This window comes from Cryphonectria parasitica (genome assembly GCF_011745365.1).
Source record: "Cryphonectria parasitica EP155 unplaced genomic scaffold M406scaffold_4, whole genome shotgun sequence".
Classification (NCBI taxonomy): Eukaryota; Fungi; Ascomycota; class Sordariomycetes; order Diaporthales; family Cryphonectriaceae; genus Cryphonectria; species Cryphonectria parasitica.
The window spans coordinates 4,401,879-4,425,779 of NW_024468912.1; the positions used below are offsets into that span (position 1 = coordinate 4,401,879).

The following is a 23,901-nucleotide window of genomic DNA, read 5'->3' on the forward strand; positions in this document are numbered from 1 at the left end:
CTTAGAGGAGCTACTACCTCGTATCTGAAACCTGCCACCATGCCTTTTTGGCCAAGGTCCCCCATCCCTCAGCGGCTAACAACCATGTGGGCCCACTGGAGATGGGGATAGTCACGAAATTCTGTTGGTAGTGACACTGTTGGGAGAATCCCCTGATAGCTTGACACATTTTCGAGCTCCTTTCTCAGGATTCCAGGACGTATGTCTGCACACTGTCAATGACTGGTGCTGTGGCCCTCCAAAGATGGCTTTTCTTCGTGCATGCCAGGAAGTTCAACAAGCCATGAGAAGTGAAGATGGTGTCCCCACAGCCTGGAACCCCCCATGGACACACCCACGCCGAGTACATGCAGACGATGCGCAGCCCATCCCTCCCACACACCACCCCGCCGAGCAACGAGTGATAGAAGAGGCCGATCTTGCTGCTGACATTTCCGAGGTGTTGAGAGATGTATAATGATCACGTAATGAACCGCGTTGCAGTAGCTTGTATGCAGGAACGGTCGATAGTCCGAGTTAGTTCCAACCCGCGGCACAGAATTTTGGTTTTCCTTTCTTCTTTTCCGAAGGCGGTCAAACAGTCGCCGAGGATTCAACTTTTGGTTGCCAATTGCCTGCTGCTGCTGAGGTTGTTTCGATTGAGCTTCACGAGTCAACCTCCATCGGATCTGCATCCTTGCCACGCTCCAGCAGCTCGATGCGCCGCATAATGTTTGCCTTCCATTGGTGGTAGTCGGCCCTTCGGCGTTCACTTAGGTAGTCGAACTTGTCCTGCAGCATGGTGTCGGCCTTGGTGATCTGCACGGTGGCAGCGGCAAGCACTGGACTCCGGCCAGGACCATCTTCGCCCCCTTGTTCACCTTCAGCGCCGTCGGCCGTATCCCTGATGAATTCGATGCTCCGGTACCAGTCGCTGTTCAGCCACCCCCTGTTTGTCACTTCCGTGATAGCTGCGTCGAGATCAGCCGGCCTCATATCCTCTTCCCAGCCGTCCCAGAATATACCCTCCAGGTCCCCTGTAGCATCAACATGCCTGCCCTTTCTCCTTGGTGGCACTGTAACTTGAATCTCTTCTCTCGCGCTGCGAAGGACACTCAACATATCCTTTCTCATGTTCTTGTAGCGCGTCCGCGATGCCTCTGGGGTCAACTCCTCACCGGGCGCGAGACCTGCCGACTCCGACACGCACCAGAATATTGCACCGACCAGTGATGTCAAATGGCCACTCACCCACTCGTCCTGAGTCCTCTTGTTGTATGGCGCCGCAATGGTCTCGAGCCCAGCCATGACGGTTCGCGCAAGGTCAGGACCATCGTCAGCCGCAAAAGCTGTGCAGAGACGGCGCACAGTAGGGAGAATCCAGGGTGGCAGGGATGAACTGGGTGCGCTGGGTGTATTTACCTTGGACGGCGTGCCTGTGCCTCTTTTGCTGGGTGTCCGGAACTGTGACAACGAAACCTCCTTGGTCGGTGTGCCTCTTGAAGGCGTAAATCGTGATACAGGAGAGCTGATCCCCTTGGACCTGGGCGTGCCGAGGCCATTGGCCTTTGGGCGACCAGCTAGGGAGGTGGCAGGCAAGATCTTGTCCAAATGGGTGTAGAGACGCTTGTAGATACGTGGTGGGACAGGAGGCCGAGGTTCGATGGGCGGGAGGTTGAGCACGATTTTCAGTCTGTCATTCGTGCTCGTCAGTTTATATTATTTCCAAAAATCCAGCTTATGATCTGTTATTCGAAGAAGAGATTTGTTTTCTTACCTGTCACATGCTATATGAGCACATGCATAGGTCCGCGCAACCTCCTCTTCTGCCTTGAGGGTGCTCGCCTTGTTCCGGGATTGAGCGAGCAGAGAGCCTGCGTGCTCAACTAAGGGAGGGGGCAGATTCGAGTTATGTGAGGGCAGAAGAGATAGCAGAGCTTGCTCGATGGGTCGGCTCATGGTTGATGGTGATGTTGACTCTTCAGTGCAAGAAAATTGTGGCTGGTGTGGTGGTGGTGGTGTTGTTATGATGTAGCAGTGGATGCTGGTCAGGACGGAGCTTTGGAGCTGGATAGAGAATTAAGCTTGTCGCGCCGAGGGGCCGAGAACTCTGGGGAAGGAGACGCGATCTTCAGGGGGCCCAAGCAAGACACGACAGCACGTGGTGTCCACGCGCATACCCGCTCTAAATTCCAGATTGGGGGGCCGGGGGGGGGAGTCAATAAGTCAAGTCAGGGACCAACATCTGCATTTCGAAGATTGCGCAATGATTAAGGAGATATCTGCATTATTATGTGGCCACACCTGAGCTGGTCTGAAGATTATATCACGCACGATAAGATGTTTCGTATACAACATGTTATGGCCAGCAGCTCTTAAAGAAACGAACAGCCTCGTATTGGCTTCAACAAAAACTGATCAATCATTTTGCGTCCTGAAAAATAGTTCCAGGGAAGAAACATTTCCCAGTTCAGGTGGTTGAGACTGCGGTGACGTAGGAGGCCCCTGGGGCCGCTTTTGGTGTTGAACCCCCTGAAGCTAGCAAGGAAGGCTATACTGTTTGGTTATCGATTTGCCTAGCAAGCAGGGGTCTCGAATGCATGCGGTCGATCCAGACATTCGCATCCAACCTGCAACCTTTCAAGTCTTTCGTTGATTGCGCAATCTACATAGTCTCTACCACAAACTCTCAAACCTAGGGCTCCGATCTTCATTGTTTGCACTCATATCACAAGACCTCCATTCATTTCTGAACTCCTACCGAATCATGCTGCCCACCCTCGTTACCGTGCTCGCCCTGAGCGGTGCCGCCTTTGCGCACGGCGGTGACCATGGACAAAAGCCCATCGTGGACGTGAATGCCGATTGGATGACCAAGCACATGGCAGGTGAGCTTTCTCTCCCTCTCTTTTTCATCTAACAGTCATTGTGATCCAAACCGTTGCGCTGATCTGACGATCCCTCCCTCTCCCCGCCATTCAGAGGAGCATCACATCGCCGACTTCGACGCTTCCTCCTTCTTCGCCCTGCACGACTTCGACTCAGACGGCCAGTGGGAAGGCTCCGAGATCCAGCGCACATACGGCCTCATGGACGAATCAAACAAACACGTCACCGACGAGCGGAAGCAAGAGATTGTGCGCGAGGTCCTGCGGCTGGCCGATGCCGACGGAGACGGGGTGATTCGCCGCGACGAGTTCGAGAACTTCATCAGCCGCGACAAGGGCACACTCCCAGACTTTGGCACGGGGCCGGGCCACCACGGGGACCTGGAGTTCGAGTACGAGATTCACCATTGGGAGATGTACCATGATGAGAACACCAAGTTGGAGGACCTGACGCACCCGGAGGACATTGAGCACTTTAGGCTGCACGACCAGATGGAGGACGAGCAGGACAGGCTGGAGGTGATGACGCACAGGAGGATAGTGGAGGAGAACATTCCTGACAAGTTCAGAAGGGCAGGCTGATGGGGCTCATATAATGCCAAGATGGAGACGAGATAAACGACTGGGCACACGATGGCGGCCATTTCTTCTGGAGGGAGTGGCAGGGCAGGGCTATTATGATGCATTTCTCAACCTAGATTTTGTAATATAGACGTCAAAGACGCAGTGCCACACACTAGGCGCAAAGGTCTTGACTAATTCGACATGTTCAACCTTCGCAGTACGGTCGCATTCGTCTCGCAGGTCCCAGCGGTCAAAGACGCCCTGAATCTCATCCCTGCGGCCCGAAATATCATCTACGCCGACATTCTCGTGCAGATGCAGCCATCCATCGCGGTCCTCGCCGCCTCCCAGCAGGATAGTTCGCGCAACGTCCCAGCTGTCGTCGCTCCTGGGCAGCAGGCCACAGTTGACATGCGACACGGGCAGAGGAAAGCCACACGCCCGCAGCTCCTGCACCCTCCGCGCCGCCTCCCGATTGTCCTGCAGAAACACAACGATCCTCTCCTCGCCCGCCACGAGCTCGTGCGCCGGCCTCGCCAGCTCCTCCTCGCCCTGGACGACCCTCACAGACCACCCGTTGACCGCGGCGCCCCTGCGCAGGCCCTCGACGCTCCACGGGTTCAGCTCCCAGCAGAGAACCCTCATGCCTAGCTTCGCGTACGAGAAGACGAAATAGCCGATCCCGGCGTAGAGGTCGATGGCCCAGGTATCTGCCAGCGCTGTTCTGGATCGCGCCCTGTGTGCCAGCGGTGGAGTTGACGACTCCTCTCTCTTTGCCGACATGGGCTCTGTACCAGCAGGAACAGCAGGAACAGCAGCAGCAGCAGCAGCAGCAGCAGCAACGGCGTCGTGAAAGGCGAGCAGCCTGGCCTTTTCCTTCACGTTGCCTCTTGAGAACATGGTCCAGCGCGGCGCCCATGTCTGGTAGATCCCGTTCTGCTTTGTCGAGACCCAGAAGGCATGGTCGAAGTCCTGCTGAGTGATAGTATGTCCTTGTGTCTCTGTCGGGCCAAAGTCTCCGTACAGGGTACGCAGGCCGATCGGACTTCTTAGGATATTTTCGCTGTCCTCATCAGGCTTAGAAGGAGCAGAAGATACAGATTGAGCTGCCACCATCAAAGGGATTCCGTCGTTCACGGCTAGATGTGTAGCCTTTCCTGACGTCTTGGTCCCGATACCGCGCAAGATCCTCTTCCAGAGATCGAGCCTGCAGTCCTCAGTGACTGTTCCCAGGACTGCCGTCCAGGCCGCCGTCGTGAAGCTACCGCTGGGCAGCAGAATCATGGGCTCATAGTCCACCCATCTCTTGGGCGCCTCAGCAACCAGGATCTCGACCCCGTTTTCGAAGGCAATGGCCCCAACATCGAGGCCAGATTGGTCGACCCAGTCCCTGATAGCAGCAGAGATGGGATTGGGTGGTTTTTGCTTTTTGGGCTTGGGCGCCATGTCGAGGCGCAAGGTGTTTGCATTGTTAGTGCAAAAAGATCCAAAAAAACGCGGCACGCCCCGAAGCAAAACGGGCCTCGTCGCCCCAGAGTCGTGCATTGCATCAGCCAATACTAAACGCTGAATCATTACATTTCAATTGAAGTCGCTTGTTACTACCCTAAAACGGTCATGGCGTATCCACATTGGGAGGCCATGTTGGATACTAATAATGCTGTAAACTAAGCACTACGCCGTCTATAGAACGACATTGTCTACAGCATTGGAATCGACATATACTCATTGTCAATATCTCTTGATCATTTTTGTATGACGAAGAGAATGGATATTGGATGTTGCTGAAGAGCAGAAAAGAGAGACCTGTGGCGAGGGCCAGTAACTTTAAGTATTTACTGACTGACCTTGGCATAGCCAGCAGGCACCTCTGGCCGAGTCTGTAGATGGTCTCAGCTGACAGGTTTGGCACACTGGGACGGCTTTCCTTTCCTTCCTTTAGACGCAGTCTCTGAATACAGGCCATTCGCATGGATTTTCAGACTTGTGGCTCCTTTCCCATCGATTTCTCGACCCCTGCAGCGAGCAATCCTGGGATCTCGCTACGAGATGCGCTCAACGTCGCGAAATGACCCCCCCCCCCTCTTCCGCCACACAAGAAAAAAAAGATAAAGAAAAGAAACAAGGCGGCCCAGAAAGCCCTTTCTGACAAACCCCATACAATCTATGGTCCTCTCTCGTTCTGACGAGAAAGGCATTGGCAAGAGAAGGCTCAGAACCCGTTGTTGCAGGACAGTTCTAACACAGCCTCTATCTACATGTTCGAGAAAGAGCAGGCACCACTGTAACAGCACTTGAGTGAAGACAGCCAGTGCAATCCATACAACACATGATCCCCATCATAAAGGGTGAAGGAAGAACTTCGAGAAAATGGAGGTCTCATAGTGGACGCCGCGCTGTACCCTCTTCGCGGTGAAGGCAGGCGGGGAGCGGAGTCTAAAGCCACTGAACAGACGGGGCTACCCCAAGGTTTTCATGCCTCGGCTCAGGGACCAAGCAGCTAGGGTTACAGTGATCCCCTCACCCTTGCTCTTCTTTCTCACTTGCACCGAGTTACCATCTCACTCTTGATATATCGTGTAGTGTTCAAATTCATTCGTTACTGTTCTCCCAGCTACTTGAATTTCGAATCCATACTATCATATATCCCCTCAACACCATGGCAAGCTCGGCAGGTGACAGACTCAACGCTTTCAACAAGCAAATAGGAGGAACCCCAGCAGCTGATGAGAGCATCCCGCCCATCAACCAAGTCGCTGCAGCATCCAATGGACCCAGAGCAAGTGACAAGGTCGTCATCATAACGGGTATATCTTCCTTGCACCCTACCATTCTGTTTCATACCTCAAGAGCATTGTATGTACAATACAGAAAGCCAGGCAATTGACATAATATCTCCAGGCGCCAATTCCCCCCTCGGCATAGGCCGGGCCACAGCCCACCAGTTCGCCCAGAACGGAGCCAAGGCAGTGTACATCTGCGACTACGACGACAAGCACCTGTCCTACCACAAGACGCAAATCACCTCGTCCTACCCAGCCTGCGAGGTGCACACCCGCAAGTTCGACGCAGCAGACGAAGCCGCCATCAGAGAGGTCGTGGATGACGCGTTGAAGCGGTACGGGCGCCTGGACGTCTTCTTTGCAAATGCCGGGATTACAGGCGCCCATGCGCTGTTCACGGATGTCGACAGAGAGGATTTCATGGAGACGGTGAGAGTGAATACGCTGGGGTGAGTGAATTGGCATAAGAAGGAGGACGGGGGAACAGCTTCCCCGCTCCTTTTCCTTCCTGCTCCTTTCCCCATTCCAACAGATACGGATCTCTCCACCCATCTCATCCTTCTGAAGAACACAGAGGCTAAAGAAGGAGAAAATTAACAAACAAAAAAAAAACAGACCCTTCCTGGCCGCAAAACACGCCGCAAAGGCCATGACCAAAACCTCCACCAACAAGCCCACCTCCAGCGGCAGCATCATCATGACCGCCTCAGTAGCAGGCATCCGCTCCAACGCCGGCGCCACAGCCTACTCCGCCTCCAAGGCCGCCGTCATCAACATGGCCGCCACCATCGCCTACCAGCTCACGGGGTCCAACATCCGCGTCAACGCCATCTGCCCGGGGGTCATCGAGACGGGCATGACCAGGTCCATGTACGACTCCGCCCGCAAGAGGGGCACCGAGAAGAAGATTGGCCAGCTGAACCCGCTGCAGAGGGGCGCGCATGCTGATGAAGTCGCGCGGGTGGTGCTGTTCCTGGGCAGCGACGAGAGCAGTTATGTCAATGGTCAGGCGTGGGCTGTGGATGGTGGATTGAGCGCGGGCCACCCGTATGTCATGGGAAAGCTGGCATGAGGTGACTTTTGTTTCTCTTCTTGTAGATAAAACAGGTGGTTGAGCCCTGTATAACCTATGAACCAAAACATCACGATATCACCACCGAGGTTTGTGAAGATGAGTTGAATAGTCTTGCTGGATTCTTTTTGGAGGATTCATCAAGGCGCGTCCACAAAAAGAACGGCTGCTTTCAGATGCGCTCTGAAAAAAAAACAATAATAATCGTGATGCAATAATCCCTCCTAAAACCTGATATGATGAGACTCGTCTTCTTGAGCCCCTTGCCGTCCAATACCCTATTCGATAGTACATTTTACATGCCCGTTCATGACACACGCTTCGGTGTCAGAGGCAGTTCTTTTTCGAGATCTTTTTGCCCCAACCTCGGCAGTCCTTCCCAACGGGCCATCACAGTGAATGGGCGCACGGGTTGGACCAACCAAGCCTACCTTGACTAAGCTTTAAGCCATAGCTGGGGGTGCAGGCGGTGGCGCCCCCGAGCCATTCTCGCCCTCATGTCCTCGACCCGGGATCGGCGGGAGGGCATCGATGGGATCCGGTGTCACCGGCACGCTCATTGTGCCGTCCCTTGGCATCTTCATTCGATCAGCCAGTGTCTCCCCCTTGATCACCTTCTTGACCTCCTCCTTGTCCAGGGTCTCGTAGTCGACGAGGGCCTGTGCCAAGAGGTCGAGCTCCTTGCGCTTCTCTGTCAACAGCTTCTTGGTGCGCCCATAAGCCTCATTGAGCACTCGCTGCACTTCGTTCTCGACCTGGGCCCGAGTAGCTGGGCTGAGCGTGTCGTATCTCGAGCCAAAGTCCATGGGAGCAAGGCTGTTGCCCATACCGAAATAGGCGACCATTTGGAAGGCGGTGTCTGTGGCGCTGTTGAGATCCTGTAATATTTGTAAGCGTCAAGGTACTAAGAAGCACACTCACAAAAAAAAAAAAAAACACAAAAAAAAAAAAAAAAGAGTCGATGTGACTTACCCCGCTGACCCCAGAGGTCACCATGTCGTTGCCGTACACGAGTTCCTCTGCCACCTTGCCGCCGAGAGCCGTGTCAATCCTGGCAACATAGTCGGATGAGCTGTACGAGTGCTTGTCCATCTCCGGCAGGAAAGCTGTGTGCCCAAGACTCATGCCGCGCGGCAGGATCGTGACCTTGTAGAGTGGGACCGACTGCCTCACGCTGTACAGAGCCATAAGAGCATGACCAGCCTCGTGATAAGCGGTCATCAGCTTCTCGTTCTCGCTAATGACCATGCTTCTCTTCTCAGCACCCATGATGACCTTGTCCTTGGCCCAGATCAGATCCTTCATGGTGACGACGGGGGATTTGTTCTTGCTGGCGTGGATCGCTGCAGAGTTGACAATGTTCTCGAGTTCCGCGCCTGACAGGCCGGACGTTCCTTGGGCCAGCTCCTGCAGGTTCATGCCCTCCATCAGCCTCACCTTCTTGGCGTGGTGCTTCAGAATGGCCAGCCGGCCACGGACATCGGGAAGGTCAACCTGCACATGACGATCGAAGCGACCAGGCCGGGTGAGGGCCTTGTCCAGAAGCTGGGGGAAGTTGGTGGCGGCGAGGATGATGACTTGACTGCTCTGGTCGAAACCGTCCAGCTCGGTCAACAGCTGATTCAGCGTCTGTTTCACATAGGTGCTGTCTCGCGTGTTGCGCTTGCCACCTATCGCATCCAGCTCGTCGATGAAGATGATAGCTGGCGACTTGGACCTCGCAGCGTTGAAGAGATCGCGCACACGCTTGGCACCGACGCCGACATAGATCTCGTCGAACTCGCTCCCAGACATGTAGAAGAAAGGCACGCCGGCCTCACCAGCGACCGCCCTTGCGAGAAGGGTCTTGCCTGTTCCAGGAGGGCCAACAAGGAGGACACCCTTGGGCAGCTTGCCACCCAGCGTAGAGAACTTCTCGGGGTTCTTGAGGAATTCCACCAGCTCCTGCAGCTCCTCTTTGGCCTCCTCGCAACCGTGCACATCCGCAAAGCGGGCCTTCTGGTTCTCGGCCTTGACTTCGGCATCGGCCCGGGCTGTTCCAGTCCGTTTGATGGAGTTGAGAGATTCGACCAGCATTGACACAACGATCAGGCTGAGATAGCAGACGAAACCAAAGATCAAGAGGAAGCGAACCCATTTGAAAATGGTCGAGCCGAGGGACTCGTCCACGAGGACATGAATACGGCCATCCTTGGCGACACCTGAGCCCTGGGGAGCTGAGATCGCAATGTTGCCTCCCTTGTGTTGAGCTGCGACAGCCTGACCGATAGCCTGAACCTGTTCGTTGCTGAGACCGCCCGTCTGGCCCGTAAGGGCGCTGGAGTCTCCTAGTTTATTGCCAGTCAACATGGACAAGGACTTTGCATATGCCTCCTCGACGGCCTGGTTCTTGGCATATCGACCAGACTGGTATCGCTCAATGACAATGGCGGGCATGTTGGCCTTGAGAAGAACCTGATAGAAAGCATTCTGGGCGGTGGCGCTGTTGGGATTCCGGTTGGCGGCAGCCTCGAGGTTGGCAAGCATGTTGCGAGATATTCCACCATTGCTGAGATTGCGGGTCTGCAGGAGACGAATGTAAGGCGAGAGACCGATGGCACGACTGACTGGAGTCCAAGAGGATCGCTGCGGGAAAGGCGACGAGTGAAGACCGGCGCTACGGAGACCCAATGCAGTCTGCGCTGTCACAGCTCCGCGTTGTGCTCCCAGAGGAGATGTTGTCGAGAAAAGGCGGCGGGCAGGGCCAGCGGGACCGTGCGCGGCAAGACGGAAAGCCGAGCGCTGGATGAGAGGGTTAGCCGCTGCAGCGAGGGCGAAGGAGGGCAGCTGGATGATGGTCGATCGGAGGTCAGAGGATGTCAGCTGCTGGGAGATGGTTGGAAGGTCAGCTTGAAGGCTCGGCAGCGCGTCGCGAAGGAAGTCTGGTAGGGTCGAGCTGGGTTCGGCCTGGAAATTGCCAAAACGTTAGTCGCTTGTTCGAATGTACGCGACACGCGAGAAGTAGAGATCCTACCGTGATCAGACGTGGGGATGCTGGTGTTTGCGCTTGGCGGGGTCGGGCGGCGGGTGCCTCGCGGGGTGCTGACACGGAGCCCTTCCATGGTACCAATAGAATATTCGCGATCGTAGGCCATGTCTCTGCTGTCGCCACCACGAGATCCTATAGTAGAACAAAGGAGAGAAGGGTTAGTATGAGGGCCATTGTGCACAGAGGAGGAGTGTGCGAAAGGAGGGGTTGGAAGACTTGCAGGCAGCAAAGCAGTTTGAAAGGCCATTGCGCCCTTCAGCAGCGCAGATTGCGCAAGACAATCTAGCTGTGCTTCTTTCGATACAGTGTTTCAGGGATATTCTCGACGAGATGGAACAGCTGAAAGAAGAGTGGTAGAGGTTGGGGAAGGAGAGTGGTGTGGGGTGTCTGTTAACGAGCTGGTTGAGCAGTGGTGATGTTACTTGTTCACGGGTACTGCGGATTGAGATAGGAAAGTCGATCAAGTTGCGACCACCTCCCAGTTTGGGACAGTGGCTGAAGTGCTGGAAAGATGTTGATGAGTGCTTCTTCTGAGTTGACAACAAGGAATGAATGCACATTGGGATCGATTTCCACGTGAGGGCAATGTCCAAACCACTTCACCACTTGCCTTGCCTGATCTTCCCCAACGAGTCAAGACAACTGACGAGAACAGTCCATGGACTCAGCGCCACTTGCCCAATGGCGACATGTCGTCAGACCTGCTGACCAATCGGCACTGGCCCTTTCTCCGGCTCCGGCATCCAGTTTAGCCGATATTGGCCCGCTTTAAACCACCCTTACCACTCCAGTTCCCCTGCCCACTTTCACTGCTCGTCATCGACCCCTTCCAGGATCCCTTCCAGGGGAATCTTTTACTTGCACACAGCAGTATTCTTCAGCTCTTCATCACAGCATATTACAAAGTGCAAATGCAAGACTTCACTGCTACATCGAGCAAGTCAGGGGCAATTACTAAGTCAGTCTGTGGGATAACGCCTGTTGCCTGCGAATCACATGAGAGCTCACAGCAGTCGACTAGTTCGGGGGCAATTCTGATTGGCTCTCTGGCGTATGCATGCTCCCGAATTTGTATGGGCTTGGGTTGGCCCTTTTCCAATGTAGTGACCAACAAACAAAGAATCATATGACCAATAGGAGTAATCTTGTACGGTATTTTCGGACAATACTCTGAACTGGGGGACCGTGTGCGACGGTTTGCATGTTTGGCAGTCAAGACGAGAGAGACTGGCGGGTGAGATGAGTGGAGGGTTAGAACTTCGAAAGAGGCACTCTACTTTCTACTTCCCGAATCTCCATCTCGCAGTCAATGACTGTATGTCCTTCATATGTGAGGTGACTAACACATACTTCTGCTGCCTTGATGAGCAACACCCCTTGGTCTAGTTGGCAATTGGTCCTCCCCGAAAGTGTAATGTATCGGATCTGAGGCGCTCTTGGCGATCTAGCATGCGCGCTCAACGAGCTCATTGTGATGGCATGTTGCGCATCACGTCCAGCATCAAAAGAAGAAGAAAATATATAAACATATAAGGATAGTTTCATCTTAAATACTGAACCAGATGCTGTGGTTTTTACCTCGCTGAAGCTGCTTTGGTAGTTCCACGCAGAGCCTCATCTCCTCCCTGCAGACGCGAATAGAATATTATCAGCTCGGACTGCGAACCAACATGAATACCAGGCAAAGTCTAAACACACTTTTCTCCCATTCAGATCCTTAGACCACCTGCTATGAGCCTATCTCGCCGCTAAGATTGACCTAGATACACCAGCTCCTGGTGCATTCTAGTCACAACACCGCTGAGCCCCAGACTCTCCGCCGTCCAAAGTCCGTGCCTGATATAGTCTCCTTTCCACACCCGTACAGCTTCATGTGACCCAACAGAAATAAACGACGTCGACCCAAAAGTCGCCAATGGAAGAATCGTGTCAAAAAGACACCGATCGAATGCCTCCATGACATCACGAGATTGCTTGCTAGCTGTCTTTCTGATTTTACTCTTATTTTTGTTGAAGGTATATAAGCAAGAGAGAGGGCCCCCTTCAGTCTTGACTGGGAGATGGTTCTGGATTGTTTCCCCCTATTCTTTCTTTCTTGCTTCTCTCTCTCTCTCTCTCTCTCTCTCTCTTCCTACCTTTCATAGTCGCGAGCTAATTAAAACCCTTCACAACTACCCGACGTAACTACAACGCCCGCACGGTCACCACGCCGACCTCATATTCCTGTACCTGATCCAACCAAAGGAAGTTATAAGGCGAGTGGGTCACGATCATAAATGGCACGTTGCATCGCTACAAGCTATGCGCCCCTCGCCGGGTAACCTGACCCTTGAATCCGCCCCCTCCCAGTTCCTCACCGCGGAACCCCGTCGGTGAGATGGTGTCAATATCCTGCAACTATTATCCAAGAGTATAGTAGACAATCCGACTCCTAATTCTGAAGAAAGATTACTTGGTTGAGGTACGTATCATTCATAACTCGATTACAACGGACTAATCGTACAGGATCCTCTTCCACTGCTTCGCCACGACATTGGTGCTCCACGACCAATATTCCTTGATCACCCCCTTGAAGCCATACCTTCCTCCTTCGTACCCACACGAACGAGTCCATCCTCTCCTGGGCCAAATGACCCTTATTCGCGCGCCTCCGAATCTCGCGATCTGGGCCACGACTTTAAGAGCTGTAAAAAGTGAAATGAGAACCAGATAGTAAAAAGAAATTATGGGCAATCATCCGAGAAGGGAGGAAGAAAAATGAAGTACAACTGTAAGTAAGACATAATATAACAAGGACCACAACAGATATGCCCCCCCCCCCCAAGTTCCCTTGACAGACAACAAACTCCATGATACAGTCCCCCATTTCCATTACGACTGGATGGATGTTCAATCAAACCCCTCCAACCTCTCCTCCCATTGACAAAAGAAACAGGTGACCACCCAAACTCGAACTTGAACCAATGCAAATGTCATATCGCAACAAAACTGTGAACTGTTGAGTTCCGGTGTCTTGGGGCGCACGCATGCGTACCTTTTTGTCAGGCCTGTCGCACAATTGCCGTCATCACAAAAAACAAAAGAAGAAAAAATACTCCGTGCCGTGAATAGTTGTTTTTTTTGACAGCAGCTTGCCTCCCTTGCCTTAATTACACCCTTTGCGCCTTTGCTGACCCACTGCTCCGTTCGCATGCTGAGGGATAGGTATAGTAACACAGTCCAGTCTGCCGCAGTGTGAGCGGCGAGGTCAGGAAGAGACATTATTGTCTATGCGCGAATCAAGAAGAACGCCGTCAGTGCCTGTCATTGCTCGATCGAGCATGACCTGATTAGCTGTCACACGCCTGCCCAGACCGGTAAAGGGCTGACTCCGGTACCCGCAGGGGTGTGAAGCAATGGTGTCAAAACAATAATGTGAATGGAGACACACAGATCCCAGGGTGTCCGACAGTGAAGTCGGCCTAGAAAGATAATTTGTGTGCTGAGAATGAAAAGAAATATGGGAGTTCGTCGGTCGTCATGGAACCATGACAGTTCCGTTGAAACATCGCGACGGGCGGTTGCCGTTTAGTGTAGCTCAGCCACACGCTGGCCCGGTAGCTGCATTGTGGGCTCCAGTTTGAAGCCGTTCAGATCGGGCAGATGATATTGCTGGATGGGCATCGGGTGTATCGACAGATGTGTTTGGAACGCCGGAATGCTGCTGTGCTCGAAAGCCGAGACGGGGGGCCCAGAAGTTGGGTGCTGGGGGTGATAGATCTCATGGGTCACCGGAACCTGCAGCTGCTGATGGCCTTGATGGGAGTTTTGACCTTGCATCGGCATCGACATCAGGTGCTGAGTCGGCATCAGCTGCTGGCTTGTCACCGACGGGAAAGAGGCCATGTTGTGTTGCGGCTGCGTGGCGCCGTGCAGGGCGTGCGTTGCATGCTGAGCCGTTGGTGCAAAGGTGTAGCCCTCGTCGATTGGACTGCGCACAGATTCCGACGAGAAGGATCCAGGGCTATGTTGCAGACCATCATAGGAATTGCTCCGGGGCATCTGGAGCTGGGTCTGCATGGTGGAGATGCCAGGGCCGTCAGAGATGTAGAGTTGGCCCTGCGAGAGTTGGCCTTGACACGACAGGCGGCGCATCATCTCCTGGCTCTGCTGCTGCTGCTGCATGCTGTGGGCATGGTAGTCGGCCGGAACGTTTGAGGGCACACTGTTGTGACGCATGGTCTGCAGGTTGGGGACGTAGAAGTTGGAGCCCAGCGGGCGCATGGCCAGCCCATTTTGCTGCAACATTGCCTGCTGAGGCTGGGGGAAATGGTAAGGAGGCGGGCGGGGTGTAGTAGGCGACTCTTCGTCGTCCGAATCATATAGGCCGTCATCGATGGGACCGCCGCCAGGCTGGTGCGATCGACGCTGGTGCTTGATCATTGTCGTTTTCCTGCAGAATGTCTTGGCGCAGTTGTGGTGTGAACATGTGTAGGGCCGCTTTCCGGTGTGGATTCGACGGTGACGAGCCAGGCTAGAGGACTATAGACCTGTTAGTTGGTTGGGTTCTCTCTCAGCGTGCGCAACCGATGGATGGTGTACGTACGTCTGAGAAGCGCTTGTCGCAGTCTGGGTGCTGACACGCGTGCGGCTTCTCGCCTGTATGTGTCCGGATGTGAACAGTTAATGCGCTTCTCTGGATGAACTTCTTGTCACATCCTTGCCAGCTGCAGATGTATGGGCGTTCGTTGGTGTGTATGCGATAATGGCGCTGCAGGTCGGATTTCCGGTTGAAACTCTTCCCACAAGCATCCCACTCGCACGGAAAGGGCCGGGGTTGGTTATCAGCCTCCATGACCTCAATAAGTTCCATGGTCTCAGGGGGTCCCTTTTTGGGCACAAGAGATCAAGTAAGGAAAGGGTGAATAAGGGTGAATAAGGGTGGATAAGGGTGAAAAAGCGAATGACGCTGAAAGTTCTGGTAGGAGCTCAGAGAATGGTCGAAACAGAGGCTGCGTGACTGTGCGTTTGAGAGAGATGCAGGAAAGCTGCTTCTTGGACCCTCCAGGGGGTGTTTGCGGCGACCTGACCGAGACACACAGGTGCAGGCGACTGATAGCGAGCAAAGTACGAATCGTGAGCTTCCTGGTCCCGGGCGAGCGACTTGGTACCGGTTGGGACTCGAGTTGAACGAAAGTATGCGTATGTGTCTGCGTTTGTGTCACAGAACAAATATTGAAGGGTAAAGATGAAAAATTGAGCTGTCGGCAAGTGTGAGCCTCGTATCGTCAAGCACGACTAGGTCAGGGAGACCGAAAGTTTCTCTGTGGGAGAAAGGGCCCTGAGAAAAGGAGGAGAAGGAGAAGGAAGAGGAGGAGGAGGAGGAGGAAGAGGAGGAGGAGAGGGAAGAGAAGGGTGAGGAATGGACTTGAAGAAATACAAGGGCTAGGGCAGAGAGCGCAGGTGATAGGTGATGTACACGCAGCCGGGAGAGACAGCGCAAGAGAAGAGAGGATGGGGGTTGACCAACCTTGAAAATAATGGTATCTGGCAAGGATAATGTGTGGTCTCTGGCCGTGTTCCTCTTGAGAAGATAATGTTGAGTGTCGCCTTGTCGGGTCTTGAAGAGGACGGAGGGTGACGGAGGGTGAAAGAGGATGCGAGAGGTGACGATGGAAAACCATACCACGCCGAGGGGGAAACTTTATGAGATGAGGCGCGAGAACGAACATTATATGCGCCGGCCTTCATCTGGAGCAGACGGAGCAGATGCCCAAGGGCCGGCGGCGGTGGATTCCTGACTGCTAGCTTCGAGGAGGGACCTGCCCTGAGGACATCTGCCATGGTCTCTATAATCCACAATGCTTCTCTAGAGCTTAAATCCTGGCTTGGGTACTAAGTCGAAAAAGATACAAGCGGGAGATATTACCAGGGGACCATGTACTCAAGGTCAGACTAGGGCAAGTACCGAAGTACTGAGGCCTGTGTCGTGCCTTCCTCGTTCCCAGGGGCTTCGAAGGTGGCCTGCGAGACGTGGGCACAGAGCGCCTCAAGGGCTTGCTGCAGAGGCAAAAAGCGTATTCGTTGGGGTGTGGGTATGCGTGCATATGTGCGTGTGTTTGTGTGTGTGTGTAGTCTGAGACGCAATATTTGTTTTTTGGAGTGTCTTTATTTCCCTTCTTAGTTTAGCGGTGCGAGATTGTGGATATTGTTTTTTGTAAATTCCCATCTTTCTGGTGTATTTCCCTGCGAATGTAGATATCGTGTACCTTGCACCCTGGACACAGCCACTTGAGTGGCGCTATCTTGAGGGCAGGTACACACCAAATACCAGGATACCTGTTAGTACCTGCCCATTAAGTTCTTTTTAAGTGTAATCTTCTCCTTCTTCAGAGCCATTATGCAAGTTACCCTCGGAATCAATATAATATACTCGAGGTGGAGACAGTCTGGTGAGAGATCGATGGTAGTCACGACATCGTACCTTGAAGTAAGTAGACACAGCAGTCGAAGGAGTGCAGAGGGGCTAGTCGGTACGGCGGACTCACTACTATTATGTACTATGATACATAGTACTGTGGTACTTGCTGATAATTACTACCTGAAATGATCTAGCCAGCTCTGGCTGCCCTTCGAAACCCCACATCCGACCGTCTAAGCAGGCAGGGGTGGTCAAGACTGACGAGGTACTTGAGCCCCAGGTATCTATCGGTCATGGATGCTGACAAGTGACAGATCCAGGGGCATTGCAGGGAGTATGCTGCTTTTCTCTTTGCCGGGATATACCCTCGCTTATTTAATTCCACGAACACTCCACCAGTACCCCTGAGGACTTTATCATTCCCAAGCCCGGTTACGGATCACCAGCTGGTCTTCTTGCTGCTGGCGAAACCCTGACGAAACTACCCAGTATCACTACCGTACCCTACCTTCGTCTCTCTGTACCTGATAGCCGGCATACAGGTTGGAGATGGGGGTCAGTCTGCCATACGGTCGACGGTTTCTCCAAATTTGGGGTTATATTTGTGGAGAGCACTGGTGTCGGTACGAAAGACACACGGCCTGACTCGCATTGCAAATGTCGAGCCATCATCCCCTTGCCTATTCCTCCCCTTATAGTGACACGACGCGCTTCATATCCGGAGCCGCCATAAGTAATCCACATTGAGCCGCAGACGCCTTGTCCTGGTGTTGTTGTTGTTGTTGTTGTTGTTGTTGTTTATATAGTTATTATGGTTATTATGTAGGGGGCGCTGTGCTGCTGGGCCGCTATTAGATACTACAATTCCCGCGGGGGGCTCGCTGCTGACCTGGCTGCTGCTGGGGCCAGCACCTGGTTGAGGCGCTGAGGGGGAAATCTCGATACAAGCTCTGGACTATAGACATGGGCACACCAGTCGGTGAACCCACAGGATCGTCCGGGTTGGTCAGGTCAGACCGGCGAAAGACACAAGATCCAAGGGTAGGAAAAGAAAGTTGTGGGACAGGATAGCCTTCCGGAAATAAGCTGTTGAGGGGTAATCGGTGTGGTTCAAAGGCAGAGAGTCCCCGCAAGTCTCCTGAGGCCTGGAGGGCGGCATCGTCGTCGCCATATTTGTTATCACTATACGTGGATGGTTGTGCATATAGGGAGTCGGTTCCGGGATGCAAAGAGGGAAAAATGGTCGGGAACAGCAGCACAAGAAAGGGGCAGAAATGGAGCTGGCGCCATGGGGAATGCTCTCGAGGATCGCCAACAGCGGGCCACCACGAACCGTAAAGTCAAGGAGACACAAAAGACCCATGGAGGCCCAACTTGACCGATTGCGCGCCTTACTCTGCTGGGGGTCAATTGTGCTGGACGACTATGGTAGCACAGGAGGAGAACGGCAGCGAGGATTCGAATCCGCGGAATACGCAGCAAGGTAACATGACTAGAAATTGAGTTTGGTTGAAGGTTGGCTGGATGTGTGATTGATGAAAGTGGCCTGAGAAATAAGTCATAGCAAGGCCTATTAGATGGGTGAATGCAGGTCATGGTCGCAGTGCAGAAGCGCAGTGCAGAAGCGCCAGGTGCTATCACTCTCTACAGTGCTTGCAGCCCAGCCTCAGGTTCCCCTCTCTGTGCCGGGGCACCTGCTGTGGCTTGCCGGGCCTGTTGGACCTGATTTTACCATCACGCCTTACCTGATGCTGGCGTAGGCGTTAGGGGGGGGGGGGGGGAAAGAGCAGGAAAGCCGATTCTGGCGCCTCCTTCCCTTACCTTGAGCGACGAGATTAGTGCTTGGCCTGCTGCTCTAAGGCAAGGTCGCGCAGGTTGCAGAGGTCTCGTGCACTTGCCAAGACAAGACCAGCCAGGGCAAAACCCAAACCAGTAGAATCCTACCTCTCCTCTCCACCACTGATGCCTCCCCTGACCCCTCCACAGATCCCCTCTTTTTTTCTTCCTCCCCCCGCCCGCTTCTTTTGCTCCCTCACACTTCCCTCAGAGTCAACGGCACGACGGACGAAAGGTCGACACAACATACCTATCGCGGGTGTTTATGACCCCACATACCATAGTAGCATTGTTTGACTGGGCCACAGACTCGCACAACCTCGCCGTCTCCTCCTCAACCGGTTCCCTGACTGCCGAGGACCTCATCCGAATAGTTGGTCGAGTCATAAACCTGCCTGCTCGCTACTCAAACTGACTAACTGCTTCACTATTAGCCGATTGAGTGTGCTAGTAGCTGGCGTGGTTGGGTCGTCCCCGGTAGACCCTGGGAAAGAGAGACGGGGGTGGAGGGAGCACAGAGCAGGGCCCAGCGCATCAGCCAGGCTTACCATGCTTGGCCAGGCCAGGTAGACGACCTACTGTGGTACTATGGGACAGCCCCCCCTTCCCCCCCAGGCTCAACTTACAGTACTACGGAGGGCCTAGGTCTCGACGTGCATGGAGTAGCTCCGACAAAAATGTTCCGATGCAGGTTCGTCACACGCATGGTGCAATGCAGAGTACAGGCCAGGCCCTGAAGGGAGAAGGATTGCATCATTGCAGTGGTAGAACTTACACCGCACACGCTCATGGGTGCAGCTGCTCTAGACGCTACCAAAGTGCCATCATACAACCCTCGCAAGGTGCGATTAGATGGGGAAAGGGAGGAGGGAGAGGGGATTTGGTGGTTGGAAATCGATCAAGAGCAAGGTTTCTGGGGAGAATCCACTCCGATTACCCACTGTATGTACAATATTTGCCCATGTCATATCTCACAAGGCTGATGCCGCTATGGGAATCGCATGTGTTGATCGTCACTACCACAGGACCTGGGGCCCCGTCAGGCTGATACAACACCGTCCCGTCATCGATCCTTGCTGCAAGTCCTCTCACACCGGTTGGCCAGGGCTGTCTATTTTGTACAGAAAGTTCGTAATCCAAGGGAAGGGAAAACAACAAGAAAGAAAACAAGAAGAAAATACCTTGGGTGGAGAACGGTACATGGTCACGAGTTTCAACTACGACGACGCCTTCGAGGACAGCCCCCCCCCCCCCACCGATGGGTCCTGTTTCGACACAGTCGCCCCAGCCCAGGCCACCGACCACCCGACCACCGTTGTTGACTCTTGAGAGAGACAGCGCAGGTCTTGACCATTTGCATGCCTGTCTGCTACGGTGCGGTCTACATGATCATGGTGCATTAGAGAAGCGTACCCTAGGCCTCATATGCACAACCGCAAAACCGTTATGGACCCCGACGTCAAGCTTCAAGGTTCTGGCCAATCATGTCTGCGGCTTCAGCAGGACGCCGGCCGGAAATTAGGTTCAAGGCTGACCCCTCACCACCCGGAAGCCTCCCCCGGTCATACTGCAGAACAAGCCACCGCTGTCAAACACCACAATCTCCTGCTACATCATCGACTGGCGTTATCATATAGCACAGCAACAGGAACAGAAGCATGTAACCAGATGTGGCTACTAGTGAAGCGGTTCCCGTCTCCTGAGTCTCCCGAGTCTCCTTTACGAGGGAAGGAGAGGACATGAGAAGCGACATTCAGCAGCAGGAAGAATCACCACTTGCAGCCATCTGTGTAGATGCAAACGGGTGCATACATGGCCAGGTTCAAGCTTCCGGACCGCATCAGGGTTGATTGCAGCCGGTTGGGCTCCAGAGGGTTCCAGAATTTCCAACTCCCACCCGAAACGAAACAAGAGAGGAAAAACGACGTACTGTAGGCTTGCGAGGGCAGATCGCTCCGCAGTTGGGTTGGTCTCCTAGAAAGCTTGTACTGACCTAAACCTTGAATCGCTATCGCGTCATTGCATTCATCGAGAGGGGGATGAGAGCGTTCCGGCCCCAATGCAACCGGCGACAGCCCCTGCCAAGAGTTATCCGCATCACGATCAAGGTGATAACGATTGAGACGCCGAATACCTACGTACCGACATATCATCTCCTCGATCAAGTCAACACAACCGCAGGAAGATCTGGTTTCCTTTTCGCATCCAGCTGCCGAATCCATGGCTATTCATCACCATATTACGATCAGCGGAGTACGGGGCCTGGCAACGTACTTGCATTCACAAGAGCCGCGCGTCTGAAACGAGATGCCGTGTTGCTAGTCTTGTGGGCTAACGGTGACGCGCAAAAAAAAAAAAAAAAAAGCTTTACAGGAATCTGATAGGAACGAACTCGATTCATAAAAGCAACTGTTCTGGGGCGTCTATCATGGCAATCTTACTGCTATCCGGATGAGGAAAAGGAAAACGAAAAAAAGAAGAGAGAGAGAGAGACAGAAACGGTTCATGCCCTACTGAGCCGAGATCTCCACATTTCCGGAGCCAACGCGGCTGATGATCTCCGGGGTGTATCAATCCAATCGACTTAGCTTTAGACGGCAAGATCATCACTATCTCGTGCAAGCTGCGTGAGGGCTGGCTCAAATGCCGTGGTGCACTCCATTTCTCGGGGGAAACGGGGAGACAAGAAGAAGCGAAGGGGGGAAGAAGAGGGGAAAAGAATCAAAAAGAGGGCAAAAAAAGAGGATCTCTCCACTTGCCAGCAGCAGCCAGGCCTTTCGTGCCCACTGGAGACGCGAATACGGTACACAGCAGTTAACGTGGAGCCTGCACTGCATTCATGCGCATGCCTTGGGTGGGGTCATAAACAATCACTTGACTTGGACTTCAACGCCCTTCTTCGAAAATGGCTGAAGTGAGACCTGTGCTGGTTGGCTTCTGTTGTTCGCCGCTGCTGGAAAGCGCTGCCGGCCAGATTGGTTGGTGTTTGTCAAAGACAAGAGCCGAGATTTGGCACATGGCCCCTCCACTGATTATGCTGTCATCCCGGCTGCAGAACACTGTCAGCAGTCTTGCGGCAAGGGCTTTGCGAAAAGGGGCTCCCAGCAACGACATCGGCATAATCTGCGAAAATTCTCCTGCTTGCATGCTGTGGAACCCAGCCACACGTGCGTGGCATTTGTCCGACGCATCCCCCATCAACGTGCTTGGCTCTCTCCCTGCAGTCTTAAGGTGCTCGCAATCGACGTTTTACCAGCACCCTCCTCCCCGCAGGTGGGGCCAAGCCAAATTGGATCAGTCTCGCATCGTCCTGGATCCCTACTCATATTCACATCACGAGCTATTGTTTGTTGTCGCCGCTTGTCTAGGAGGTTATCGAGGCGAGGGGAAAGACCCCCGGGCCCAACTGATTGACAACAGTCTGCCCCTCGTCGGACAATCAGGGGCAGGGTTCGCTGCCTCTTGGCTGTACGCGATCTTGACCAGGCACAGTCCTTGCGTGAGCCCACCCGGGACAGGTGGCGCTGTTTGTCCCACTGCTGGATCTCCTTCGTCACTGGATGCGATAGGGGAGTCTGCGCCGGAGGACCCCAGTCGAGTCCTTAGTAGTAGCCAAGGGTCTGCGGCATGAGGCTGCTCGCTTCGCGAGGACCCAATTCGAGTCCCTGGCTGTGATCGTTGGTCCTTGATATAGGTACACAGTATGCCGTAAGTCGTCTTCTTTTCCTTGTTGCACCCTGTCCTTTCCTCTACCTCCTAGCATCATCATATCTGTGACTGCGGTCCATTAATACCAGACGGATCCTCTTTATTCAAAGTACTATGGTATATAGTATGCGGGCAAGTAATTTCAAGATGTTGTTTGGCTTCACGAGGGGGCTAACAAGCTACATAATAGTACCGCACGAGGGCCTATGAAAACTGGGACTGGAGATGCTGTACTGTGGTAGCGCACGGAATGTGATCTTTTTGGAGAAAAGAAACCCGTCCTGGTATAGTAGAAAGCCCTCCCACCCATTTGCGCCGACCCTCAAATGAGTTTCATTCCATTCCCACCTGGCTAGCCCTTGTCCCCTCTCAGCAGACATGCAGCCGGTGTATAGCACCCTTTTCGGACCTAGTCAGCGTCGCATCAGCACCCCTAGTCACGAAACCGCGGGGAGAAATCGGAATACGGAGAATAAAGTTCTCCACATGATCATCATGGATACCTCGCTAGGGATTGATACCAGCAGCCGATGATCGCCTACGCGTCCGCAACGCCTACTGAGTTTTGTGACGCAGGCTGCCAACCTCGACGCTTTGTCCACCATCAAATTATTGCTGGCGTGTTTGTTTCGTCACGGCTTCGCTGAGGCAGGTCAACGCATGAAGTTTGTGGTCACCGTTCACGGAGTGGGTCTACAAAAGCGCCTCTCTGTCTGAGAGGTGAGATTTTTCTGGGGCCTGTCAAGGTCTGGTCGCACGTGGCTGTGTTGGTGTGGTATTACCAGCCACTGTGTCTCGCTGGTTGGCCTTCCCCCCCTTCCCCTCCCCCTGCATGTGTGGAGGAAAATCATGGTGTCTAGAAATCTTGACGCTCCTAGTACTACATAGTAAGGGTGTTGTCCCAAGCCGGCATGCTCCGTTCCCATTCGAGTTCTGCCGCCCTAGGACCAATTTTTCTCTCACGTCCGGATACGCTACCTTCGGCTCCGGTTACTACCAATTTCCTCGGCGCCGGAGCAAGACCCACGAGGAGGCGCGGAATTCGGCCCTTGCGCCCTCGATGTCTAGGCGGGCCTTGCTATGTACTAGTGGCAATAGCCATGTCCACATTATGTAATATTGTACAAGCGTGCTGTGCAGCATCTCGTGGTTGCTGCTGGCTCGGCGCCAGAATCATCGCGAGCTCAATCGCGCTGCCGGGATACCACGTGGAAGCTCTGCAGCGTTCAAAGAGCGGTGCGGGCCACGCATCTACACCGCACCGGGCTTTTGACAAATAGTCACAATTCCCGAGGTATGTATCCTACTAATGCCTCTACTAACTCAAACATCCCATCTCGCCACACGGCGTTTCCAAATATCGGACTTTGCACTTTTTGTCTTATGGTTGTTTAGACGCTAAACCCAGGTCAACTTACAAAGAACTGGCGATTACGCCCTCTCTCGACTCGGGAGAGTTTGGACGATGGTTCGTGCTCAGGCATGGTAGACCAGATTGTGTCTGGGGTCTCGCAGCGTCTGAACGCTGGTGGTCCCGATGAGAGTCAAGATTCGACATTTGAACATGTGGTCTACTCCGATCAGATACTGAAGGAGTCCTCGATCATTTTCTGGGACACAGAATTGGATTTGCGATTCTCTGG

The 23,901-nt window shown here is 53.6% G+C and overlaps 9 protein-coding genes across 9 annotated transcripts; 4 read left to right on the plus strand and 5 right to left on the minus strand.

The window, feature by feature from the left end:
* Positions 1-645: 645 nt before the first annotated feature.
* Positions 646-1,938, minus strand: M406DRAFT_339640 (uncharacterized protein; the record flags this gene model as incomplete). Its single annotated transcript, XM_040921466.1, has 2 exons — positions 646-1,672; positions 1,757-1,938. 2 exons carry the CDS (start codon positions 1,936-1,938, stop codon positions 646-648), a joined length of 1,209 nt encoding a protein of 402 aa, XP_040777373.1.
* Positions 1,939-2,667: 729 nt separating this feature from the next.
* M406DRAFT_356332 (uncharacterized protein) lies at positions 2,668-3,647 on the plus strand. The gene is made up of 2 exons (XM_040923414.1): positions 2,668-2,867; positions 2,962-3,647. Exons 1-2 carry the CDS (start codon positions 2,747-2,749, stop codon positions 3,447-3,449), a joined length of 609 nt encoding a protein of 202 aa, XP_040777374.1. The 5' UTR covers positions 2,668-2,746; the 3' UTR covers positions 3,450-3,647.
* A 2,443-nt stretch (positions 3,648-6,090) lies between these two features.
* On the plus strand, positions 6,091-7,286 carry M406DRAFT_38383 (uncharacterized protein; the record flags this gene model as incomplete). The annotated part of the gene is made up of 3 exons (XM_040924057.1): positions 6,091-6,238; positions 6,303-6,663; positions 6,830-7,286. 3 exons carry the CDS (start codon positions 6,091-6,093, stop codon positions 7,284-7,286), a joined length of 966 nt encoding a protein of 321 aa, XP_040777375.1.
* M406DRAFT_277322 (ATP-dependent metallopeptidase Hfl) lies at positions 7,285-9,962 on the minus strand. Its single transcript, XM_040918310.1, has 2 exons — positions 8,259-9,962; positions 7,285-8,164 (listed from the first exon to the last, which is right to left on the minus strand). Exons 1-2 carry the CDS (start codon positions 9,810-9,812, stop codon positions 7,730-7,732), a joined length of 1,989 nt encoding a protein of 662 aa, XP_040777376.1. The 5' UTR covers positions 9,813-9,962; the 3' UTR covers positions 7,285-7,729.
* A 69-nt stretch (positions 9,963-10,031) lies between these two features.
* M406DRAFT_322377 (uncharacterized protein) lies at positions 10,032-10,931 on the minus strand. Its single transcript, XM_040919631.1, has 3 exons — positions 10,535-10,931; positions 10,300-10,446; positions 10,032-10,232 (listed from the first exon to the last, which is right to left on the minus strand). The coding sequence occupies exons 2-3, from the start codon at positions 10,418-10,420 to the stop codon at positions 10,171-10,173; spliced, it is 183 nt and encodes a 60-aa protein (XP_040777377.1). The 5' UTR covers positions 10,421-10,446; positions 10,535-10,931; the 3' UTR covers positions 10,032-10,170.
* Positions 10,932-14,751: 3,820 nt separating this feature from the next.
* On the minus strand, positions 14,752-15,148 carry M406DRAFT_257459 (putative C2H2 finger domain protein; the record flags this gene model as incomplete). The annotated part of the gene is made up of 2 exons (XM_040917176.1): positions 14,752-14,835; positions 14,900-15,148. Coding segments are annotated over 2 exons (333 nt in total), but the record flags the coding sequence as incomplete, so codon positions are not given.
* Positions 15,149-19,209: 4,061 nt separating this feature from the next.
* M406DRAFT_101698 (uncharacterized protein) lies at positions 19,210-19,915 on the plus strand. Its single transcript, XM_040914967.1, has 2 exons — positions 19,210-19,492; positions 19,576-19,915. The coding sequence occupies exons 1-2, from the start codon at positions 19,236-19,238 to the stop codon at positions 19,877-19,879; spliced, it is 561 nt and encodes a 186-aa protein (XP_040777379.1). The 5' UTR covers positions 19,210-19,235; the 3' UTR covers positions 19,880-19,915.
* Positions 19,916-20,234: 319 nt separating this feature from the next.
* On the minus strand, positions 20,235-21,264 carry M406DRAFT_101699 (uncharacterized protein). Its single transcript, XM_040914968.1, has one exon. It carries the CDS (start codon positions 20,770-20,772, stop codon positions 20,320-20,322), a length of 453 nt encoding a protein of 150 aa, XP_040777380.1. The 5' UTR covers positions 20,773-21,264; the 3' UTR covers positions 20,235-20,319.
* Positions 21,265-22,466: 1,202 nt separating this feature from the next.
* M406DRAFT_97590 (uncharacterized protein) lies at positions 22,467-23,901 on the plus strand. Its single transcript, XM_040926370.1, has 2 exons — positions 22,467-23,552; positions 23,681-23,901. The coding sequence occupies exon 1, from the start codon at positions 23,170-23,172 to the stop codon at positions 23,536-23,538; it is 369 nt and encodes a 122-aa protein (XP_040777381.1). The 5' UTR covers positions 22,467-23,169; the 3' UTR covers positions 23,539-23,552; positions 23,681-23,901.